This window comes from Geotrypetes seraphini, chromosome 5, assembly GCF_902459505.1.
Source record: "Geotrypetes seraphini chromosome 5, aGeoSer1.1, whole genome shotgun sequence".
In the NCBI taxonomy this organism is placed as follows: Eukaryota; Metazoa; Chordata; class Amphibia; order Gymnophiona; family Dermophiidae; genus Geotrypetes; species Geotrypetes seraphini.
Window position 1 is genome coordinate 262,530,528 of NC_047088.1, and position 24,130 is coordinate 262,554,657.

The 24,130-nt window shown below is 47.0% G+C and overlaps 1 protein-coding gene across 1 annotated transcript in view; it reads left to right on the plus strand.

Moving 5' to 3' along the window:
* LOC117361017 (probable hydrolase PNKD) overlaps window positions 1-24,130 on the plus strand; it is a 126,545-nt gene that overhangs the window by 99,187 nt on the left and 3,228 nt on the right. Inside the window, exons 5-8 of the mRNA XM_033945783.1 lie at window positions 11,716-11,808; window positions 19,798-19,961; window positions 20,190-20,276; window positions 23,080-23,195. Coding sequence (XP_033801674.1) covers window positions 11,716-11,808; window positions 19,798-19,961; window positions 20,190-20,276; window positions 23,080-23,195 — 460 coding nt within the window. The remainder of the gene's footprint in view (window positions 1-11,715; window positions 11,809-19,797; window positions 19,962-20,189; window positions 20,277-23,079; window positions 23,196-24,130) is intronic.

The following is a 24,130-nucleotide window of genomic DNA, read 5'->3' on the forward strand; positions in this document are numbered from 1 at the left end:
TGATCCATCTATGTACGTCTCCTTCTACCCCATGATTCTTCAGTTTCTGAAGTAGGCGTTCATGGGGTACCTTGTCAAAGGCTTTTTGGAAATCTAGATATATGATGTCTATGGGGTCTCCTTTGTCCATCCGTTTGTTAATTCCTTCAAAGAAGTGCAATAAGTTCGTTAGGCACGATCTCCCCCTGCAGAAACCATGTTGGCTGGTTATCAGAAGTTCGTTTCTTTCAAGATGTTCATCGATGTTTTCTTTTATCGGTGTTTCCGCCATTTTCCCCGGAACCGAGGTCAGACTCACCGGTCTGTAGTTTCCCGGGTCACCTCTTGATCCCTTTTTAAAGATGGGTGTAATGGAAATAGTTCTCTGGTTTGTTTTAAATCTACTACTTAGTAGCTTCATCGCATGCCCCATAATCTTAGTATTTTTGGAAAGAGTAAACAAGCCATTCACATCTACCCTTTCCACTCCACTCCTTATTTTATAGACCTCTATCAATATCACTCCTGAGCCATCTCTTCTCCAAGCTGAAAAGCCCTAGCCGCTTTAGCTCTCCTCGTAGGGAAGTCATCCCATTCTGCTATATCTTTCTTGAGATATGGCAACCAGAACGGCACACAGTATTCGAGGTGCGGCCGTACCATAGAGCGATACAAGGGCATTATAACATTTTCATCTTTGTTTTCCATTCCTTTCCGGATCATTCCTAACATTCTACTTGCTTTCTTAGCCGCCTCTTCACTGAGCTGAGGGCTTCAATGTAACCTCAACAATGACACTTAGATCCTTTTCCTGGCCAGTGACTCCTAACAATCTTTATGGATTGGACGAGTTCATGAAGGAAAAGGGGATCCATGGGTACAATTAGAGGGTTACTATACAGTACAGAAGGCTGTAAAGTAATAGAGTAGTAGAGAAATAGATCACTACAGGTCATTGACCTGGGGGGGGCTAACGCGGGAGCGGACTGCTGGGCGTGATGGACCTATGGTCTGACTCAGCAGATGCAATGCTTATGTGCTTATTAACCCAACATCACGTAGCTATAGTTTGGGTTCCTCTTTCCCACATGTCTCACTTTGCACTTGCTCACATTAAACGTTCATCTGCCGTTTTGATTCCCAGTCTCCTACAATTTTTCATAATCATCTTGTGATTTAACAATCTTGTGACTTGGGTTGCCACAGTTGGAAACTGGATACTGGGCTCGATGGACCTGCATCTGTCCTGGCAAGGCAGCTCTTATGTTCTTATATAAATACTGACGACTTAGGAGCTGCTCATGCGCACACAGTCTCTGTCATGCCAACATGTGACATCATCTGGAGCAGTTGTACTGGCAGACAGAGCGGTTCTTTATGTAAAGTATGAGTACACCACAGCACGGACAGCTGAAGGGTGGATCTTCATTACAGCCCCATGCTGGCATTACCCATATAAACCACTGATAAAGCTAAAGCATGAATTCAGCACGGATAGGTGAAGAGCAAATCTTCATCACAGCCTCATCACACAAATAAACCACTGATAAAGGTACAGCACTAAAGCAGATTCTCATTACGCCCCAAGCTGACATCACACTGATAAACCATTAGTAAATGTTGAATATAGATCTTTATGACGGTCCCATGGAGGTGTCACGGATAAATCCACTGATAAATGTGACGTATGAATGCAACACAGACATCTGAAGAGAGAACTTTAAGACAGAAATATGTTTATATTTATTAAAATCTTTATATACCGCCTATGCATCCAAAAAAGGATCAAAGCAGTTTACAATATAACTCATAGAAACATAGAGTATGACGACAGAAAAAAAGGTACTTAGAAATTCCCTAACTGTCCCGAAGGCTCACAATCTAGCTAAAGTACCCAAGAAACATAATTATTAGATAAATCAGATAGATAGATAAACACATAGATACAATATATCAGAGATTATTTCTGGATATATTACATAGGAAATTGTTTCTGATTACATTTTATAAGAAATAACGTTACATAGGAATTACATAACATAATAAATTACATTTCATGGGAAAATTAATTCTGGTTACATTGCATAAAAGCTTATCTGATTATCATAAAATGTTAATTAGAAGGTAATAGTGGAAGATAATATGGAGAAGATGCGGTATACAAACCTAAGGATTAGATTAGATTAGATTAGATAAGATAGAAGGGTATAGATAGAGGATTACTATACAGGTCCTGGACCTGATGGGCCACCGCATGAGTGGACTGCTGGGCGCGATGGACCTCTGGTCTGACCCAGCAGAGGCACTGCTTATGTTCTTTTTTTTTTTTTGTAATTCTTTATTTGAACACTGTGTCCACTGTTACAACAAGTACATCAGTATGGCATAACCAAAAAAAAAAAGCAGGAATACAGTGTGTACAATATGAAACACCCCTCCCCCCCACAACCAAACCCCCATCCCCCACCCCTCCCAGACCCCACCCTCCATCCCCCCCCAAAGAACCAGCTAAGTTACCCCTCCCCAAGTAGCAGCAAGATCCCCCTCCCCGCCCAATAAGCACCCTAAAGGATAAGGAGCGGGACAGAAGCCCAGGAAACAAAGGAGGTCCCAATACGGGAATAAGCCTACTAAGCCTCCAATACAGGAAACTCATAACTTCCCTCCACCTCCAGGAACCTACCCCACAGGTCCTCGAACTGTCGCCTCTGGCGGGTAAGTAGAGCGGAAAGGCGAAATTTCTCACATACCCAGCCCAGTTTCACTCTCATCATCGCCACCGTGGGTAGCGTGGGGCTCTTCCAAAGAGAGGCCAGTACTAGCCTAGCAGCTGTAAATGCCAGACGTGCCATCTTGTCCTGCGTGTCCTCCACTTCCCCTGGGAGTACCCCCAACAAAGCTGTTTCCGCTCTATATGGCAAAGTACATTGCAATAGGCGCCCCACATAATGGAACACCCGAGTCCAATAGTCCAAAATGTGAGGGCACTCCCACCACATATGAAAGAACGTACCCCTCAGACCACACCCTCTCCAGCATTCCCCTGCACATGAGGTACCCATCTTCGCAAGCACCACAGGAGTAACATACCATCTCACAAGGAGCTTAAGAGCATTTTCTACCAGTTGTGGAGCCACCGCCACGTGGTGTATTCACAGTGCTATTTGTTCCCATTCCTCTGTCCTATAGGTGAGCCCCAAATCCTCCTCCCAAGCCCGCATATAAGATATCTGCTGATCAGTGTCGGCATGCAATATGCGATATAGGTGCGAAATGCAGCCCCGACGCACTGGGTCCCCCAACAGTAACTCAAACCTCGAGCGCTTATAAGCGGTGAGGTCCCCCGCTTTGAGTCGCATAACATAATCCTTCACCTGTAGATAGGGGAATAAATCACGCTGCTCCAGATGGAAAGAAGCTTGTACCTCAGGAAACCCACGAATGCTCTCCCCCTCCAACAGCTGGCCAAAACACCTCAGCCCGTCTCGCTCCCACCTGCAAAAGACTCCCCCCTCCCTACCCGGAATGAAATCCTCCGCATACCTAATAGGCAAAAAATGTAGTCCCCGCACCCTATCCACCAGTTTCCTACTAGCCCCCATCCAGACCCGTAGCGTCCATCATATAAAAGGATTAGAAAGATTAACAATTTCCTTCTCCCTTAAGCCCACCCACGGTAAATAAGACAGAGCCGTTATGCCCCTAGGGCCCCCCAAGAGACCCTGTTCCACCTGAACCCACAATTTGGCTGGAATCGCATGCCAATCTACAACCGCCCTAAGTTGCGCCGCCCGGTAGTATAGTTCCAAATTGGGTAACCCCAGGCCTCCCTCCTCCTTAAATTTGAACATTGCATATCTTGCAACCCGGGGACGCCTACCCCTCCAGATAAATTGCAAAAGAGACCTATGCCAGCGAATAAAATAGGCTTTAGGGACTTCAACAGGAAGAACTTGAAAGAGATAGAGAAATCTGGGCAGGACCATCATACGTACCACCTCCATTCTACCCATCCAGGAAAGGCACAGAGGGTCCCATCTATCAAGGTCTTGTCACATTGCCGCTCCCAAAGGAAGATAATTAAGGCGGAACAGGGTATCCCAATCCACCCCCAGCAAAATCCCCAGATATTTAATAGGGCCCTTCACCCAGCGGAAGGGGACCCTATGTTGCAGTTCCAGGGCCTCCACCGCGGGTACCGAGATGTTCAAGATCTCCGTCTTAGACATATTAGCCTTGAAGCCAGAGATCCGCCCATATTCTCGCATCAGATCTCGTAAAGCCAGAAGTGACCTCTCCGACCCCTCCACTATGGCCAAAATATCATCCGCAAAAAGGGACAGTTTATGCTCAACCCCCTGCACCTGCACCCCCTTCACAAGCCGGGACAGACGGATGCTTTGAGCCAAAGGCTCGATCACCAGAGCAAACAGCAGGGGAGAGAACGGGCACCTTTGTCTCGTCCCTCGATGTAACTCGAAGGGCTTGGAATAGACCCCATTAACTTTGACGCAAGCCAACGGGGTATGATAAAGCGTGAGAATCCAAGAAATAAAGCGCGACCCGAATCCCATCTGGCGTAAGACAGCCTCCATAAACGTCCAATCCACCCGATCGAACGCCTTTTCGGCATCCACCGCAACCGCCACCCAGGAAGACCTCGATCTACGAGCCGCCCACACCAAGTTCAGCACCCGCCTAATACCATCAGCTGCCTGACGCCCCCCAATGAACCCCATCTGGTCCGGGTGAATCAGGTCCGGCATATGGGTCGCCATCCTATCAGCCAAATTACGGGCCAGGATTTTGGTATCAATACCTAACAGAGAGATAGGGCGATAGCTGCCACACAAAGACTCATCTTTCCCCGGCTTAGGAAGTATCGTGATCCCTGCCAAACGCATATAGAAAGGCAAGCGCTCTCCCTCTTTCAGGGAATTAAATAATCTAGTTAGTAAAGGCGCAACCAAGGGAGAAAGTTTTTTGTAAAACAGCCCTGTAAACCCGTCCAGTCCTGGGGACTTTCCCGGCTTCAAATGTCTAATAACGCGTAATACCTCGTCCACCGTAATATCACCCTCCAGCCCCAGCGCATCCGAACCAGATAGAGTAGGCAGTCCCAATTCTCTCAAATAGGCTTGGCTCTCCTCCACGGAACCCTCAAGCTCTGGAGTATAAAGCTCCTGATAAAACTCCCGAAACCGCCTTTGTATGCCTACATCATCAGTAATAACCGTGCCATCACTCTCCTTAATAGCCAAAATATTACTCCTAGATTGTTGCAGTTTGACCCTGTGAGCCAAAAGTTTACTGGCCCGGTTTCCCGATTCAAAATATTTAAGCCTCAACTTCTCAAGATTAAATTTAATCACCTCATCTTCCAACTTCCCAAGAGCCATTCGGGTTTCCTGAAGCCGAAGCCTCAGCTGCGGACCCCCCTGTCCCCTCTTGTGTTGGTCCACCAAATTGCGGAGCGTTTCCCGGAGCTGCAATTCCTCCGTCTGCCGAGACTTCTTCTTATAGGCAGCTATAGAGATCAATTCACCCCTTAACACCCCTTTCAAACTTTCCCAGATCTTCACGGGGGAAAACTGATCCACATTATTAAACTCTAGGAAATCATAGATCCCCGTTTCTAACTTCTGCACTATTTTTGGATCACCCAACAGGGTATCATTTAATCTCCAGTACGTATTACCCCCCCCCCCGAGGTCCGCCCCAGCTCAGATCCATCCATAGCGGGGCATGGTCAGACCAGCCAATGGTATCAGTCTTGGTGTCTATCACCTTACCCCCCCCACCCTTTATCCACACATATCAAATCAATGCGAGTGTACACCTCATGTACAGGAGAATAGAAAGTGTAGTCCCTACCCATCCAATGTTGCACCCGCCACCCATCCTCCACATTAAGGACTTCCAGAAATCTCTTCAGACATTTTCTATCACTCTTAAGTCTGTCACTCCCCTTGCCCGTGGAATCCCATTCTTGATTCAAAACCAAATTAAAATCCCCCCCCACCACCAAGTGCCCCACCTTAACCGATAAAATTTTGGGCAGGAGAAGGTCAAAAAATTGGCCCTGTTGAGAGTTAGGTGCATACAAATTAACCAGCGTTACCCGAATTCCATCAACAGTACCAGTCCAGATAAGCCACCTCCCTCCCTCATCCCTCCATTCCCCATCTGGGACCACCTTCAACTTGTGGGAAAACAGAATCCCCACCCCCGCTTTTTTCCGCTCCACCCTATTAGATGCCCAAACCCTCACGGGATAGTCCCGGAACTGTACAAGCTTTTCACCAGCTTTTACAAAATGAGTTTCTTGAACAAAACAAATATCAAAACATAGGTGCTTAACTTCTTTCAACAACAGTTGCCGTTTACGTGGCATGTTAAGCCCCTTAACATTCAAACTGCCCAATCTGAGAACCTTATCCCCCCCCATCCTCAACTAAAAATAACACACCCAACACCCCTTCCCCTCCCCCTACCATCCCCCTCCGTAACCCAAGCTCCCCTCCCCCCATCCCCCCCACCCCCCCATCCGCACCCCTCCTCCCCAATCTTCCCCACCCCCCTCCCCACCAGACCCACACTCCCTCTCTCCCCACTCCCTCCAAGACTTCAAGTGACTTCACCACCCCCCATGTCACCTTTAATATACCTCCCGTCCCCACATCCAAACCTCTCACACACCATAGCCCCCCATCAAGCGCTCCCCAGTCCCTTAACCATATACTCTCAGGCACACTCCCAAAGTCATCACTGGATCAGCACCAAGGTCCAGAACCCTGCAGCGGTTGAACACGAACACCCTCAGCCATCCACTCAGGTGTCAGGGGCTGCAGCTGCGCTCAGCTCGGTTGCCGCCCCCTCAAGTCGAGAGCTCTGTCGTCCTCTCCGTCTCTGGGGCACCGCTTTCCACTGATACCGCTCCAACTTCTGCGCCGATAATTTGCTCAAAACTGAATCTCCCAGCTGCACCAGGCCCTCCTTCAGAAGTAATGCTTGCAGCTCCGCCACAGTCGTCGCACGCTTATGCACCCCATTAAAAGTAACCAGCAGGCCGAATGGGAACAGCCAGCGATAGCGTAAGTTGTTCTGCCTCAGCACCTCCAGCAACGGTCGAAACTCTCTCCTCTTCTGCAAAGTGATGGTCGAGAGATCCTGAAATATCTCCACTTTCAAATTCTTCCAGGATATAACACCCACTTCTCTAGCTTTCTTCACCAGACGATCCTTATCTGGGAAGTGGTGGATGCAAGCTATAATATCTCTCGGGTAATCTCCAGTCTTCGGACCCAGTGTGCGGTGCGCCCTATCCACTCTCAGGCCCCCAGGAGCAGTGTCAGATACCCCATCCTCGGCCAGCAGAAACCGGCTAAGCTCCTGCACCACAGCCGCAGCATCACCATACTCAGCTGTTTCTGGAACTCCCCGGATCCGGACATTGTTCCGTCGGGACCTATTCTCCAGATCCTCCACTTGAGCACAGCAGTCCAGTAGATCTTTTTGGACTGCCTTCACCTGGGTAGTGAGTCCTTGTACCGTCTCCTCCTGCTCCCCCAATCTCTTTTCAGTGTCTTCCACTCTACCCAGCAAGTCAGCAAAGTCCTGCCGGATCTCTTTCACTGCCTCTTTAATTTTTCCTTTTACAGCTGCCACCTCCTCTTTAATCTCTGTAGCCCACATTTGCAGATCGGCTCTTGTAACAGCCGCCGCCGTTCCTGCACGCCGTAGCCGCGGGGAGGCACCGCGCTCTGAGTCATCTTCCGACGCGCTGTCTACCGACTCGCGCACGGATATGCCGGAGGTCCCTCGCACGTGTCTGAGGCCTCCCTGCTCTCCTCCACGCTCCGATGCTCTGCCTGTCTCAATTCTTTTTTTGGACTGCATCTCGCAACCGCGCTAGGCTGCACGCTCTCCCCACGACTCGCTCACTCTCAGATTGCGACACCCGCCACGGGAAAGGTAAGCTCTGCAGAGTGGAGAGTCAGAGCAACGTCTCTAACCCTCCATCTTGGTTCGTGACGTCACCGGAAATCACTGCTTATGTTCTTATGTTCAGATTGCAGTCCCGAATTCATCAATTTAAAAAGGCCATTTAAAAAAATGTGCCTTTAGATGTCTTTTAAAATTCTGGACCGATTCTTTCTCGATTCCAATTCTTGGAGATAGTAATGGGACTGGCTGAGAAATCGGCAGCGTGATATTTGGCTGCTGTTTTCTGAGAAGACGAAGGCGTGTCCAGCCTCTGCAGTCACTTAGTGCCTGCTCTGTGCCAGCTTCCTCTTATCTCCTCATGCCATGCCAGTGAGAGGGAACGGAGGGGTTGGTAGGGAGGGGGCAGTTGGCGCCTGCTCAGACCACAAGGAGGAGACTTCACCCCACCCCCTACGAGATAGGGCTCTATGGTTTTGAGCAGGATGCTGATGATCTGAACATGTGAGAGCTAGCGGGGAAGGGTGGGGGTGGGGGGGCTTCAAACGGCTTTTATCTGAAGTGATGACACAGCATCCCTGCCAGTTCCTCTCTAAGCTCACAAACCAGTACAGCTAGTTTGAAAGGAGAGGCACCTGCTCCCCCTGCTGGCCACATACTGTAGAACAGTCAGACTTTGTGACAGCTGGGAGATATGTCTGCCTGAAGATATAAATTTGATAAATCAAAGGCAGATAAGGCACTTTAAGGCCACCTGGTGCTCTGCCCACTCTCCTTTCTGTTAGAACAGGACATGGGCTGAAGGAGTGGTGGGGTGGCTCTCTGTGTGACTCTCTTGGCTGCGAGAGACTTTATCTTCCTGGGATACTAGGTGCAGCCTGATTATTTTATTGACTTTCCTGCTCAGCTATGCTTTGATGAATCCCATTGAAACCATCCCAGTTGGATATCTTACCCTTTGCCCTATTCTTTCTGTTATTGGCTGTGCGGCCTCTGCCTGATTGCCATACATCATTCTCTGGTTGGTCTCTCTCTCCTTGACTGTAGGTCTCTTTGTTGGAGTGTGTGATGGAGCTACAGTCTCAGCACCCTGGGGTTGCAGGTTCAAATCCTGCGCTGCTCCTTACGACCCTGGGCAAGTCATTCAGTCCTCCATAGCCCCAGGTACATTAGATAGGTACATTAGATAGATTGTAAGCCTTCTGGGACAGACAGGGAAAATGCTTGAGTTCCTGATTGTAAAACTGTTTAGATAACCTTGATAGGCGGTATATAAAAACCTATTAAACTTGAAACCATCCTTTTGGTATTTGGTCTTTGACCAGGGGTTTTCAGTGGCATAACCACAGAGAGGCCTTGAGGGCCTGGGCCCCCCCAAGTCGGGCTCAGGCCCCCTCCAACACAATTACAGCCAGTAAGCCCTGCCGGCCAAATTATTTCCTGCTGAAAGTTGGCAAGAAACTCTGGTGGCTGATGTGCCGCTTCTTTCTCAATTATCAGGTTTTCGGAACATGCTAAAAAGTCATTTATTTCAAAAGTCTCTAACAAATTCATCTGCTTCTAATTAATGGCTTCTTTTCTGTCAGTTTCGATCCCTTCTTTCTCTGATTTCTAATACTTGTAGACCGAGTCGAGCCCTCTTTGATGGATGAAGGATTGGGTTGGGTTTTCCATCCACTTGATCACAGTCAGGGGATCTCCAGGTGTCTCGTAGCGGATAAGCATAGACCACTGTCTAATAGAAACCAGACAACACTGTGGAGTGACCATGTTCCCGAAATGGACGTTATGGAAAATTCACAAGTTCCAAAAGTCAATGTGAACAATCCATGTAAAAACCATCGTCACTCCACAGTGTTTTTTTCGGTTTCTCTTGCATTTTCTTCTCTGTGGATCTCCCGGGATCAATTTCTTTGTTTTGACCACTGTCTATGTCACCTTATTCTACTAGTCAAGATTTAACAAGAGCCTAAGGGGACTAGAATTCTATTTATGTTTACGAAATTCTTGATTTATTACCTTTGTGAGGTACAAACTGGTTTAAGCAGGTACTTTCCCTGTCCCTAGTGGGCTCACAATCGTATGTTTTGTGGAGGGTTTGATAGATGACTTGTCCAGGGTCACAAGGAGTTGCCGTAGGAATTGAACCTGGTTCGGCCAGGTCTGAGCCCCTTGCACTAGTTACCCAGTGACGTAGCAAGGGTGAGAGAGGCCCGGGTCGGTGGTGCCCCTCCCCCGTCTTCTCCACCCCTCACCCCCGTCCCCTCCTTCCCCCATCTGCTGCTCGTGCCAGCATCAGCTCTTCCTTTGACATCACTTCCTAGGCACTGGTCCAGGAAGTGATGTCAGAGGAAGGCCTGACGCTGGTTGGGGGTCATTGCTTACACTGGGACTATTAAAGAGGTCCAGGGAAAGGAAAGGGGCAGGGGCGTGGAGAAGGACAGGTGCTTGCGCCCCCACCAAGATGGCGCCCAGGGCGGACTGCCTCCCCCTTCCTTCGCCATTAAGACTACCCCTCCAAGAGGCTGGGGCAGTGAGCAGAGAAGAATTACTGCCGATCTGAATTAGCTGGTTCTGTCCAGAGCCCTGACGCAGAAGAGCAAAACACGGGCGGCCCTCGTCAGCAACGGACAGCTGACTATAAAGCACCGACTTTACAATAAGAGCAAAAGTCCGACATGAAAGCTAAAGCTAAGAACTAATTTACAAATTACAGGTATTGAAGAGCTTAAAAGCTAAAAGCAATAAGTGAAATGGTAGGGGGAGGTTTTAACCAATGATGTTTGTCCCATTATGGTTTGCAAGCTAAGTCGAAATAGTGAGTGTCAAGCAGGGGACTGAGGTTTTCCTGCCCTGCTACATCCGTGTCTAAGGTAGTGTGTGGGTCTCCCCCTTTCTGTCAGCCCTTCCTACCATCAGCTGCACTGGTTGACAATGGAAGCAAGAGTACTTTTCCAATTTGCTTGTATTTGCTATATGATGTTATTTGGACTGGCTCCGCTATAGCTCCTCTCTCATTTTGAATGGTACCGTTCGACTAGGCCTAGTCGGCGTACTGGTTTATTTACCTTTCCTAATCCCCAAAATTGCCATTATAAAAAATATTTTGATCGATCTTTGGCTTATCAAGCAGGAAAAGTTCAAGTATGGTTAAATGACCTGATTTAACAATCTGTATCTTATTACACCTTTAGAAATTGGTTAAGACCTATTTGTTCAAAAAATTAATTACTTGATTGACAACTATGTCCTAGTTTCTTATTGTATTTTTCACTATTGAAATATCAGACTGCTTTTCTGTGTGCTTTGTATCATCACTGGACTGTACAGTCCTCTTTATTCAGTGAACCGCCTAGAACTTTTTGGGTGTTGGCGGTATAGAAAAATAAAGTTATTATTATTATTATTCAGTCTGCTGTGACACCGCTCCCTCATTTTGCATTCCCCCAGGCTTCTCGCTTCTCTCTATTTGTTCCCAGCAGGGCTCAGAAGTTAAATTGTCTAAAATGTGTATGGTTTTTGGCTAACTCCAGGCCTGGCGATGACTAGCTGTAATGCCCGAGGGTCAAGGTACCAAAGACACCACCCAGACTGAGAGAAGGTCGACTCCGAGTAAAACCACTGATGATCAGTATAATAAAAAGACATGTTTATAAAAAATATGTCATGAGTGAGGCTACAATGCTCCAGGGTATGCCAAAGAGGAGTAGCTTTAGTAAAAGAACAACGTTCCCTGACATGGAGCGTCTATTGGGTGCAGATTTAATGCCTGTGGGTTTTTGTTCTTTCCAGGGATCACTGTGGAGGAAACAAAGCCTTAAAGCGGTTGCACAAATCCTGCCGGGTGTACGGAAGCTCCTGTGATGGCATCCCGGAGCTCACAGAGTAAGTATGTGAGAGATAAGGGTGGCGTGCTCTCTGTGAATGACATACTCTCATTTCTTGTCATACTGTTACGATTTCTGACCTTAGGGAAAGACAAGGGGAATAAGTCTCTATTCAAAACAGCATAGCTGGTTTTAAGAAAGGTTTGGACAAGTTCGTGGTGGAAAAGTCCATATTCTGTTATTGAGAAAGACACGGGGGAAGCCACTGCTTGCCCTGGATCGGTAGCATGGAATGTTGCTACTCTTTGGGATTCTAGAATCTTGTTACTCTCTGGGATTACGGAATCTTGCTATTCCTTGAGATTCTGTATGGAATGTTGCTACTCTTTGGGATTCTAGAATCTTGTTACTCTCTGGTATTCCGGAATCTTGCTATTCCTTGATTCTGTACGGAATGTTGCTACTCTTTGGGATTCTAGAATCTTGTTACTCTCTTGGATTCTGGAATCTTGCTATTCCTTGAGATTCTATATAGAATGTTGCTACTCTTTGGGGTTCTAGAATCTTGTTACTCTCTGGGATTCCGGAATCTTGCTATTCTTTGAGGTTCTGTATGGAATGTTGCTACTCTTCGGGGTTCTAGAATCATTTTACTCTGTGGGATTCCGGAATCTTGCTATTCTTTGAGATTCTGTATGGAATGTTGCTACTCTTTGGGATTCTAGAATCTTGTTACTCTCTGGGATTCTGGAATCTTGCTATTCTTTGAGATTCTGTATGGAATGTTGCTACTCTGGGTTTTGCCCAGGTACTAGTGACCTGGATTGGCCACCGTGAGAACGGGCTTCTGGGCTTGATGGACCATTGGTCTGACCCAGTAAGGCTATTCTTATGTTTTCAGTAAATCCCAACAAGGATCCTAGTTTTGGCGTCTGGAAGACGCCTTCTTCAGGGGACACTTTGCTGAGGGTGTAACTGTGTGAGCAGAAAAAATCTTTACAGAACTGAATGCAATGATTTTTTTCTGCTCACGCAGTTACTCTTCATTTGCATCAACTTCAGCAAAGTGTCCCCTGAAGAAGGCGTCTTCCAGACGCCGAAACTAGGATCCTTGTTGGGATTTACTGTTTTGAATAGAGACTTATCTCGGTTGTTTAAGATATCCCCCTTGTCTTTCCTTGTTGGTTTTTGCCAATATACCAAGACGAGGGGCTCTTCTGTTTGGCCTGCTTGTTCTGACCATAGGGGCCAGATTCTCAAAATTTACTATGCCTTTAACAATGGTTGCTAAACTGGTTCCAGCCGGTTTAGTGTGCCAGTATATTACCTTCTGTTTATCGGAACAGCTCACCGTGGTCTCTTCCGAGCTTGCTAGCAGCCTCCAACTCTTCCATGCAAATGTAGTACAACATTACATTACATTAGAGATTTCTATTCCGCCATTACCTTGCGGTTCAAGGCGGATTACAAAAGAGTTATAGAAGATGGGTTACAAAAGAAGATCTCTGGACATTTCCAGAGCGAGTAAATAGTAGATCAGGTTGATTTGTGGGGTTAGGAAGAAGATGGGAGGAAGGAAGGTACTCATAGTGTTATGACGTTTCAGGGATTTCTTGAAGAGTATAGTCTTTATTTCTTTTCTGAATGTCCTGTATTCTGAGGTTGTTATCAGTAGATTGAAGATTTGATTGTCTAGTTTTGCTGCTTGAGTGGCTAGGAGGCCGTCATATAGTTTTTTCCGTTTAACTTCTTTGATTGGAGGGTGTGTGAATGGGGTGCGAGTTCTTCTATGCCTGGTTGAGGTGGTTTGGATGAGGCGGTTGTTCAGGTAGGTTGGGCTGTCTCTGTTTATAGTTTTGAATAGTGTACAGTAGAATTTAAATAGTATTCTTTCTGGAACTGGAAGCCAGTGTGAGTTGAGGTATGCCTCTGTAATGTGGTCGTGTTTCCTCAATGAGTAGACGAGTCTCAGGGCTGTGTTTTGAATTGTTTGTAGTTGTTTTGTCATTGTTGCAGGGCAGGGGAGGTAGAGGATGTTGCAATAGTCTAGTAGATTTAGGATTAGGGATTGTACTATAAACTGGAATTGTGTTCTTTCGAAGAATTTTTGGACTTGTCTTAGGTTTCTCATAAAAAAATATCTATTAAAAAGTGGACAACCAGATGGCCATCTATTACATAAAACTATTAGGAGACTATCAGAATATGGAAATAGGCAATTTCTTATGGGATGTGCCTCAAAGCCACATATCTAGTGGGCAAGGACAATGTCCTGGCAGACTAACTGACTCAAGTTCTATGTCCTCAACGAGGTCATTACTATTAAAATAGTGGTAAAATGGGCTCATTAATATTTAAATGAGCTCTCTGGATGATTCTCTATCATCACCGGGTTATTCTCCAAGCGAAGTGCCGGCTTTTAACGACCAAAAATTACCGGCTGCTCCAGGGGTGCCGGTACTGTGAAAAGTGCTTCTCAGGTGCGTGTTTTTTGCTATGGTTCATGATAAAAAAAAATTTTAAAACACACTATTCACATAAATTAGAGTGATGGGAAAAAAATTTCAAAAGCACGCATCTCGAGCGCATGTATTAGAGGCGTATATTAAAGGTGTGTTTTATAGGCGTTTGTTGAAAGCCGACGATTGCACCTCCCCTCCCTTCCCCTTCATCCAGTAGCGCTGGCGCGCCTATGATTGACACAATGATGTAGCATTGCTAGTAATTCTCTGTCCCTCCTATCCACCCATGCCTCTTTCCATGGACTATTCTGCGCATGTGCCGATCGCTATCACCAGCGACTGATCTCATGTAAATTTGGCGATCCTCTGCGAACCTCATTTGCAAGCGTGGTTTTTCGAGAATGACTCGTCTTTTTTGAATCATTAGATGTTTTGGTCGCTACAGCAACCCATTGAATTTTACCGGCGATATTAGAGAATCGGCCGTAGGTCTTTCGAACCTATTGCCCTCTGCTTTCACGGTACACAGCTTGAAGTGACTCAAACGTAGCAGATCCATGGCCTGGCCCCCAGGCCCGCCCCCTCAACCTGCACGAGCAATGTCGGACGGCATTCGTGCATGCGCTGGTGTGAGGCGATGACATCATGCGCATGTATGCGACGGCACATGTTGCATCTGCGCCTGCCTGAATGCCATCCTGACGTCACTCGTTTCCAGAAGCTTTTCCAAACTCAGACAAAGTGCCGGATTTTGAAAAGCTGTCTGGTAACCCTAAGCATAGCTGCATACTGTATGTGAGTTCTAATGTGCAAGCACCTCTCTGTGCTGTGTATAAATGTGAGTTTGGTAGTGCAAGCACCTCTCTGTGCTGTATGCGCATATCCAGCACAGTGCATAGAGGCCTTAGCTCTCTGAACTGCCCGGGGCTATTGCTTACAGTTCAGGTTGTCATCCCTATCCCACTGTTGTCATTTCCTTGTTCTGCTGTGTGGCAGTCGGCTAATCATATACCAGAGCAGGTGTGAACGGTTTGGTGGCTTGAGTTTCTCTGACACCAAGCATGAAGAAACTAAGTTCAAACCCCTCCAGCTCTTTCCAGACCCCTTTTCCCTGCCGTGGCCATGGGCACCACCTTGCTTTGCTGTCCCTTCTCCTGTGGAGGAAGGGACACAACTTGTCATCTATCTGAGATGAATCGGCTTCTGTGTTCCCTCATCATTAGCAAGCTCAGAGAATAATTAACACATCTCACTTTTACACCTGGGAAGTTGCTGATGTGAAAAACCACAAGAAATGTTTGAAAATCAGCCAAGAGTGCGATGTGAGAGGTTTCAGTGGGTGAAACATTGACTGTGCAACACAGAAGAGAATATGCCGGAGGCTGTGAGATGTGTTCTTGAGCCTGCAGAAACTGGTCTGAAAGGTTTTATGCCCAAAGAAATATGTTTTTCAAATAATCTTCTTGTGTTACAGTGAAGAGAGAGGGGATAGTGGGCTAAGGAAGAGGGAATAATTGGGGTGGGACAGGGAAGGGAGTGAAAAGTGAGAATTAATGTAGAAAAAGTGTTTGCTTTACGTTTGTGTCGGTTAAGTGATGAGAGAGAAAACAGAGAATGGATAAACTGATACCTGGAGTGGGAAGGATTTAGGGCTAGATTCACTCACCTGACATCCGTGTCCGATCTGCATGCAAATGGGAGCGATCGTTGGCATGCCCCCCTCTGACCGCATGGATCACTGGAGAGCGATCCTTGATCATGCGCAGACCATCTTCCTTGACTGCAGATCAGGGGTGGGGAACTCCGGTCCTCGAGGGCCGTAATCCAGTCGGGTTTTCAGGATTTCCCCAATGAATATGCATGAGATCTATTTGCATGCACTGCTTTCAATGCATATTCATTGGGGAAATCCTGAAAACCCGACTGGATTCCGGCCCTCGAGGGCCGGAATCCAATCGGGTTTTCAGGATTTCCCCAATGAATATGCATGAGATCTATTTGCATGCACTGCTTTCAATGCATATTCATTGGGGAAATCCTGAAAACCCGACTGGATTCCGGCCCTCGAGGGCCGGAATCCAATCGGGTTTTCAGGATTTCCCCAATGAATATGCATGAGATCTATTTGCATGCACTGCTTTCAATGCATATTCATTGGGGAAATCCTGAAAACCCGACTGGATTACGGCCTTCGAGGACCGGTGTTCGCCACCCCTGCTGTAGATGGTCTGCGCAAGCGCTGCGCCTTCGTGCTTGTCAGGGTTTTTTTAGTTCGCGAGCCCGTGGTTTTAACCCGCTTTAAACCTATGGGTTAAAACCATGGGCTCGCACTGCGGGGAAGGGCAAGCAAGTCGGGGCTGCGCAGGGCGGCCAGAGCAGGAGAATCGGGGCAGAGAGCAGGGTTTTAGCACAAGCGAATGGTCCTCACCAGTCGCTAGTTTTTTTGATCGTCCAGCCAGTCGGTGTGCCAGAAGAAGTTTTGCGAATCGCGTCCTTCCTACTTTGCATGCCGATTCCCCTCATTTGCATACATGGATCGGGATCAGACCGGTAGACAGGTCAGTGAATCGAGTCGCAGGGAAATCGGGTCGCAAAGGGCTGGCAAACCGATCGGTACACGATCGGTTTGCTTAGTGACTCTAGCCCTTAATAGGATTCAGACATCAAAGCTTAGATATGTAAAAACAGCAGCATCGGTTCTCTACGCCAAGATATTGTCGTCACACTGATGTACACAGCGTTGCCTCACGCCTACCTGAGTGAAAGAGGGCCAAACCTCCGCAGCTCTGGAAGGCCAACTTATCAACCAGTAAAAAGCAGTCTGCTTACCATAATATGATAAATCCCTTCTACTGGTCACTAACGATCACAACTGGCCATTCAGTCTAGATTTCAACTCCACTAAGCCAGGTTTTAATCTTCAGATTGACCTCATTTAATGAATTGGACCATGTCAATCGATGTCTCCGTGAAAGAACATCATGACTTCAGTCTTTTGTTAAACTTTTGTCATTTTGGGTTTGTATCTCATACTAACGTCTTCACCATAAATCATAATGTAAATCTTCACAATTGGCATCGCGTAAACTTTAAATCAGATTGTGACTAAATTCTGCTTATCTTATAACCGATCTTTTCCTTTCTGCTTTGTTCATTCTTTTGAAAAAAAGAAAAAAAAGAATTTTTTTTAACAAATGCACCTATAATAAACTCATGAAAATTTTAAGATTGAAGTAATGATTTTCTTAAGTTAAAACAATTTTTTATTGAACATAAGAACATAAGAAATGCCTCCGCTGGGTCAGACCCGAGGTCCATCGCGCCCAGCAGTCCGCTCACGCGGCGGCCCAACAGGTCCAGGACCTGTGCAGTAAATTTCTATCTATACCCCTCTATCCCCTTTCCCAGCAGGAATTTGTCCAAACCTTTCTTAAACCCCAGTACTGTACTCTGCCCTATAACTTCCTCTGGAATTGTATTCCAGGTGTCCACCACACGTTGTGTAAAGAAGAACTTCCTAGCATTAGTTTTGAATTTGCCTCCTTTCAACTTTTCCGAATGCCCTCTTGTTTTTTTATTTTCTGAAAGTTTGAAGAATCTGTATACAGTAGAAGATATAGTTGCTCAAAGATAATACACTTTTCCCTCCGTATTTGCAGTGGTTAGGGGCAGAGCCGGCCCGTGAATATTTAAAAAACCGCAAATAATATTCGGGCCGGTTCTGCCCCTAACCCCCACTTCCCCCGGCTATTTTAAGCCCTGTAAGCCCCCCCCTTAAGTCTTACCTGGTGGTCTAGCGGGTTTTCAGGCAGGAACGATCTTCCCACGCTCCTGCCCCGTGCAGATCGCTCACAGGAAATGGCTGCCTTGAGCTTGCAGGATTCTCCAACGTAGTCTCTCGAGCCATTTCCTGGGAGCGATCTGCACGGGGCAGGAGCGTGGGAAGATCGTTCCTGCCCCGAAAACCCGCTAGACCACCAGGTAAGGCTTAATGGGGGCTTACAGGGCTTAAAATAGCCCGAAAAAAGAAAAAGGAATTTTAGGTTTAAAATCACGAATAAGTGAATCCATAGATATGGAAACCGCGAATACGGAGGGGGAAGTGTACTGCAATTATAATAATAATAAATTTATTCTTTTATACTGCCATTTCCAAAAGTTCTAGGCGGTTTACACCATAAGAAACTGAACAATCAGCGAAGTACATACATGTCATAAGATAAAACCAGAGTAAAAGGTTAGAAAAGTAATTACAATCTTAAAGAGACCTAATTAAGTAATGAATTTGTCAAACAAAGCAGCCTTCACTATTATCCCCCGCTCCCAACAACTCACCTCCGTTCCCCATACCCTACCCCGCCCAGCAAGAAACCAACCCCACAAAGAAGAAAAGAGCAACCACAAGAACTCGGCACAAGGTCTGAGGCAAAAGGCAACAGGTACAATGAGAAAGTAACCAGCAAGGCAGGAAGAAAGAGCTGAGGAGGTCCGAACAAAGAGTCCCAAAATACAACAATGTAAAGGACCTCCCCCCCCCAACACAAAACAAAAACGTAAAAAGAAAAAAAAAAAAAAGAGAAAAAAAAAAATTTTTTCAGACCAGGCTGGGGAACAGCCACCCCAAGGCCGTCACCGCTCAAGGCAAATTAAGGATTCTGGTTCTATGAGACAAGGAGTAGATATAAAGACCCCAAACCTGCAAAAAGACGCAAGGAATGACGCCCCCGACCCCTCTCAAGCAACATCAGAGCATGCAAATGGTTACGCCAAAGTAATGATGTTCTTAAATGCAGATATCGATTGCCGTGGTCCATATTTTTTTTTTTTTTTTTTTTACAAAATCATAGCACGGGTTTTAGTGCTAGCTGCGGCAGTAACAGCTTCGATGCTCATAATAATAATAATTTTATTTCTTGTATACCGCCCTGCCATTAGTTCTAGGCGGTTCACAACAGTAGATAAATACAATCGTATACACATTTCTATGGGCAAAATTATACATCATGGTTAAAATACAACTTAAAACATACAAATATTAATATCACGATTAAAATACAACCTAATTGTAAAGAAAAATTTACAAACACAGCATGATAGGAGCATCAGAGCTGTTACCACCACAGCCGGTGCTAAAAACCGCTCTACAGTTTTCTAAAAGGGGTGGGGGTGGGGTATACATGAGGTAAATTTGAAGGTTAGAACCTGGCTTAGTGGTACACGTGTGCCGGACGTAAAGTCTGCTGTCGAGGATTGTATAGAACTCTCTTGGAATATGTGATATTGGTTGGCTCCCTCTTGGGTGAAGAACACATTCTCCACTGTTGAGTGAATGGGTGTCTCTCTGCGTCTTGAATGGGACTGGGGGTCACGTGTACCGGGCTGTGTGTGTTTGCTTATTTTCAAGTGATGTCACAGACCGGTCAGTGTCCTCTGCTGTGACACTGGGTTGCAGTCAGTAGAGTGCTGGAATGTTTTGGCAAGAGGAAAGGAGAGACTTCCAGCGACAAGATTCTGCATTTGTGAATCTGTCCGTGGCTTGTCTCTGTGCAGCCTAACCCCTCCTTTTTCCTTGTGTCTCCGCACAGCCCGGTCTCGGATAAAGAGAACATCACGGTTGGACAGCTGCAGTTCCAGGCTCTCTTCACCCCAGGCCATACAGTGGGACACACCATCTATGTTTTGGATGGGAAGTCTGGAGACGGCCCGGCCTGCCTCTTCTCTGGAGACCTCCTCTTCCTCTCAGGCTGTGGTGGGTACACCTGTCGCCATTTCTGGAGGACGGCTGGCTGATTTGGTTAAATGAATACTGGCCTTATGTCCTTAGTCTGGGTTCGGTGTGAAACGTGAGGAGAAAGCTATGTTCGGGAGGCATTTCTAGCTGGGCTCAATGGTTCATTAGTTAGTGTGTTGGCAACCAGTGTGATAAGTGTAGGCAGTCACTGGAAGTTTATTGCTATCTTCTCTATCCTTTTTGCAGGGAGGATGTTTGAAGGTACCGCTGAGACTATGCTGGCTTCACTGGATGGTGTCGTGACGCTCGGAGATGATACTCTTCTCTGGCCAGGTGTGCACAGCTGTGACCTTAAGGGTCAGAGGGCATAAATTGAGGTTTCAGGGAGGAACAATGTTAGGAAATTCATTTTCAAGGAGAGGGTGGTAGATGCCTGCAATGCCCTCCCGAGGGAAGTGGTGGAGAGGAAAACGATGGTGGAATTCAAAAAAGCGTGGGATAAACATAGAGGATCTCTAATTAGAAAACGAAGGATGTAAATTAAAGAGCTAAGGCCGGTACTGGACAGACTTGCACGGTCTGTGTCCCATATGTGATGATTTGATGTAAGATTGGGCTGGGGAGGGTAACTTGGAACATGAGGACGTTACTAGCCAGACTTTACGGTAGGTATCCTGCAAACAGTGGGATGGCTGGAGTGAGCTAGGACAGAACCAGGTGGACTTTACGGTCTATGGCCCAGAAATATAAAAAAAGACAAGTTAATTTAATCAGGAATTTATAACGTGGAGGTGGCGGAGAAAGTGACAAAAGATAAATACTATGAAAGTTCTCAAAATATCAAGATTTGAGGGCCTGGGATGCAGGAAGAGTGGATGCCAGACAAAGGAAAGCCAGGCTCCTTTATTTCTGCAGCACATTTCGGTGGCAACCCTGTCACTGCATAAATTGTCTGCTTTTTTGATGGCTTAGTTTAGCTGCAGAATTTCCATCACTCTCTTAACCCCCCTTCCAGGACAATTCTTATCTTTTATGGATAAAGCCGGCTGCGGTACAGTCTACATATAAAATTATACAAATCTTTTTAAAGGTTTAGGAGGTCAGCATGGGACTCCATCGCACAAGTTAAAACGGAAGTGACACCCAAAATGCAGAGGCCTAGCCCCTCTGGGTCTTCTGAGCGGCAGTCAGATCATGTCCTCCTAGAAATACCTCTCTAGGCTTGGACATACTGAGGTCCTGGGTATCCACTGCTCCTGCGTGAGAACCTTTAGCCCTAAACAGGGTGGGTGGACTCAAGAACCCCTCCCCCCCTCCCGACACACACACAGTGATCGTACGAAGAGAGACTGAACAAATTGCAGCTCTACGCTCTCGAGGAACGTAGGGAGAGGGGAGACATGATCGAAACATTTAAGTACCTCACGGGACGTGTCGAAGTGGAAGATGATATTTTCTTTCTCAAGGGACCCTCGGCCACAAGAGGGCACCCGCTCAAACTCAGGGGCGGAAAATTTCATGGCGACACCAGAAAGTATTTCTTCACAGAGAGAGTGGTTGATCATTGGAACAAGCTTCCAGTGCAGGTGATGGAGGCAGACAGTGTGCCAGACTTTAAGAAGAAATGGGATACCCATGTGGGATCCCTATGAGGGTCATTAGGGCATAGACAGGGGGTGGGTAAGCAGAGTGGGCAGACTTGATGGGCTGTAGCCCTTTTCTGCCGTCATCTTCTATGTTTCTATGATGGGTCATTTGGCCTTTATCTGCCATCATGTTTCTATGTTTCTATAATCAGAAAGTTCTATGACATCACAATGCAGGTGTAAAGAGCCTTAGCCTATAGGAAGAGGAGATGCAAATGTTAAGAGCCTTAGCCAATAGGGAGAGGAGGAGAGAGTGGCTGCTGCAGACACCAGAAAGTATTTCTTCACAGAGAGAGTGGTTGATCATTGGAACAAGCTTCCAGTGCAGGTGATCGAGGCAGACAGCGTGCCAGACTTTAAGAATAAATGGGATACCCATGTGGGATCCCTACGAGGGTCATTAGGGCATAGACAGGGGGTGGGTAAGCAGAGTGGGCAGACTTGATGGGCTGGAGCCCTTTTCTGCCGTCATCTTCTATGTTTCTATGATGGGTCATTTGGCCTTTATCTGCCATCATGTTTCTATGTTTCTATAATCAGAAAGTTCTATGACATCACAATGCAGGTGTAAAGAGCCTTAGCCTATAGGAAGAGGAGATGCAAATGTTAAGAGCCTTAGCCAATAGGGAGAGGAGGAGAGAGTGGCTGCTGCAGACACCAGAAAGTATTTCTTCACAGAGAGAGGGGTTGATCATTGGAACAAGCTTCCAGTGCAGGTGATCGAGGCAGACAGCGTGCCAGACTTTAAGAATAAATGGGATACCCATGTGGGATCCCTAAGAGGGTCATTAGGGCATAGACAGGGGGTGGGTAAGCAGAGTGGGCAGACTTGATGGGCTGTAGCCCTTTTCTGCCGTCATCTTCTGTGTTTCTATGTGATCGGGCATCTCTCAACTATCTCTGCCTCTCCCCCCCGGTACCTTTTAAACCTTTCTGTTCTTCAGAAGAAGCTACTTGTGCACGCCCTGAGCCTTCCCCTATACCAGGGGTAGGGAACTCCGGTCCTCAAGAGCCGTATTCCAGTCGGGTTTTCAGGATTTCCCCAATGAATATGCATTGAAAGCAGTGCATGCAAATAGATCTCATGCATATTCATTGGGGAAATCCTGAAAACCCGACTGGAATACGGCTCTCGAGGACCGGAGTTCCCTACCCGTGCCCTATACAGTATTTGGTTTCATCAGAAGGAAGGCCCAGGGCTGGTACATGCAGTACATGAGTCACTGCCTATGAAAAGCTGATACCAGGGCGGGGGGGGGGAGGGGGGGTTAGAGAGTTGAGAAATACCCAATCACCAGGGGGGATGGATGTTGGGAGTCTTCAGCTGCAGGGGCTTGGGGAGCTCCACCAATCACATCAAAGGTATGCTACTGCTCACCCGTGGCTACATTGGCCTGGAATGCCCAGCATTTAAGCACATGACCTTGGGAGTGGTTAGAACCACTCCTCTGACTTTCTGAGTCTCACTGTGCCTTGTCTTTCTCCTCTAGGACACGAGTACGCAGAGGATAACTTAAATTTTGCTGCAGTGCTGGAGCCAGAAAACAGCTCCCGGGAGAGGAAGTCCCAATGGGTCTTTCAGCAGCGCCTGGAGAAAAAGTGCACAGTAAGAGAAAGCCCGTGTGAAGCGTAATATGGGGTCTGCCAGCCAGAACACTACACTGTGTTAGGGTTAGATGCCGCATGGGCAACAGATAGGATGGTTTATTGGCTGCCCAAATAGGGGCAGAAGGCACCATTCAGAACATCTCAGTAGAGCAGCTTCAAAGTCTTGGTTTAGCGGGACCAGGACGGGACCAATGGCAGGGCTGCTTACAATCCAGATGCGCCACTGACTCTTCACTCCCCCTCCTCCCACTGCAGACGCAGCCACGAGGAGTCAGCTGTCTGCCTCCCGTGTCGGCTCTGCCCCTGACCCGCGACTCAGTTGGAAGAAGCAAAGGATAAAAGGTGATGGGGAGAGAAAGATGAAGTGTTGGAGGAAAAAGGATATTCTGGATGGAGGGGGCAAGATAGAGAAAGAGAAGATGCTGGAAGAGGGGGGGGAGGGAGGGAAGAGTTAGCAAAAAAAAACCAAACAAAACAACTGTAGAAATAGAAGCAGACAGAGATGCAGAAAAATAAATGGAGGAAAACTGAAAGAACATAAGAACATAAGCAGTGCCTCCGCCGGGTCAGACCATAGGTCCATCCTGCCCGGCAGTCCGCTCCCGCGGCGGCCCAAACAGGTCACGACCTGTCTGAATCACCAGAAGGGGCTCCCTTGCCACCTTGGTTTCTCATTGAAGTCCTATCTTCCCATCGAAGTCCTAACCCTCTGGTCTTGCGCATGCACGACCTGGTTGGGTTTCTATACTTATTACCTGGTTAGCTTTCTATACTTGTGTTACATCCCAGCTCCTCCCTCAGTATCCCACGATCCCTTTATCCCTCAGGAATTCGTCCAATCCCTGTTTGAATCCCTGTACCGTACTCTGCCTGATCACTTCCTCCGGTAGCGCATTCCAAGTGTCCACGACCCTTTGCGTGAAAAAAAACTTC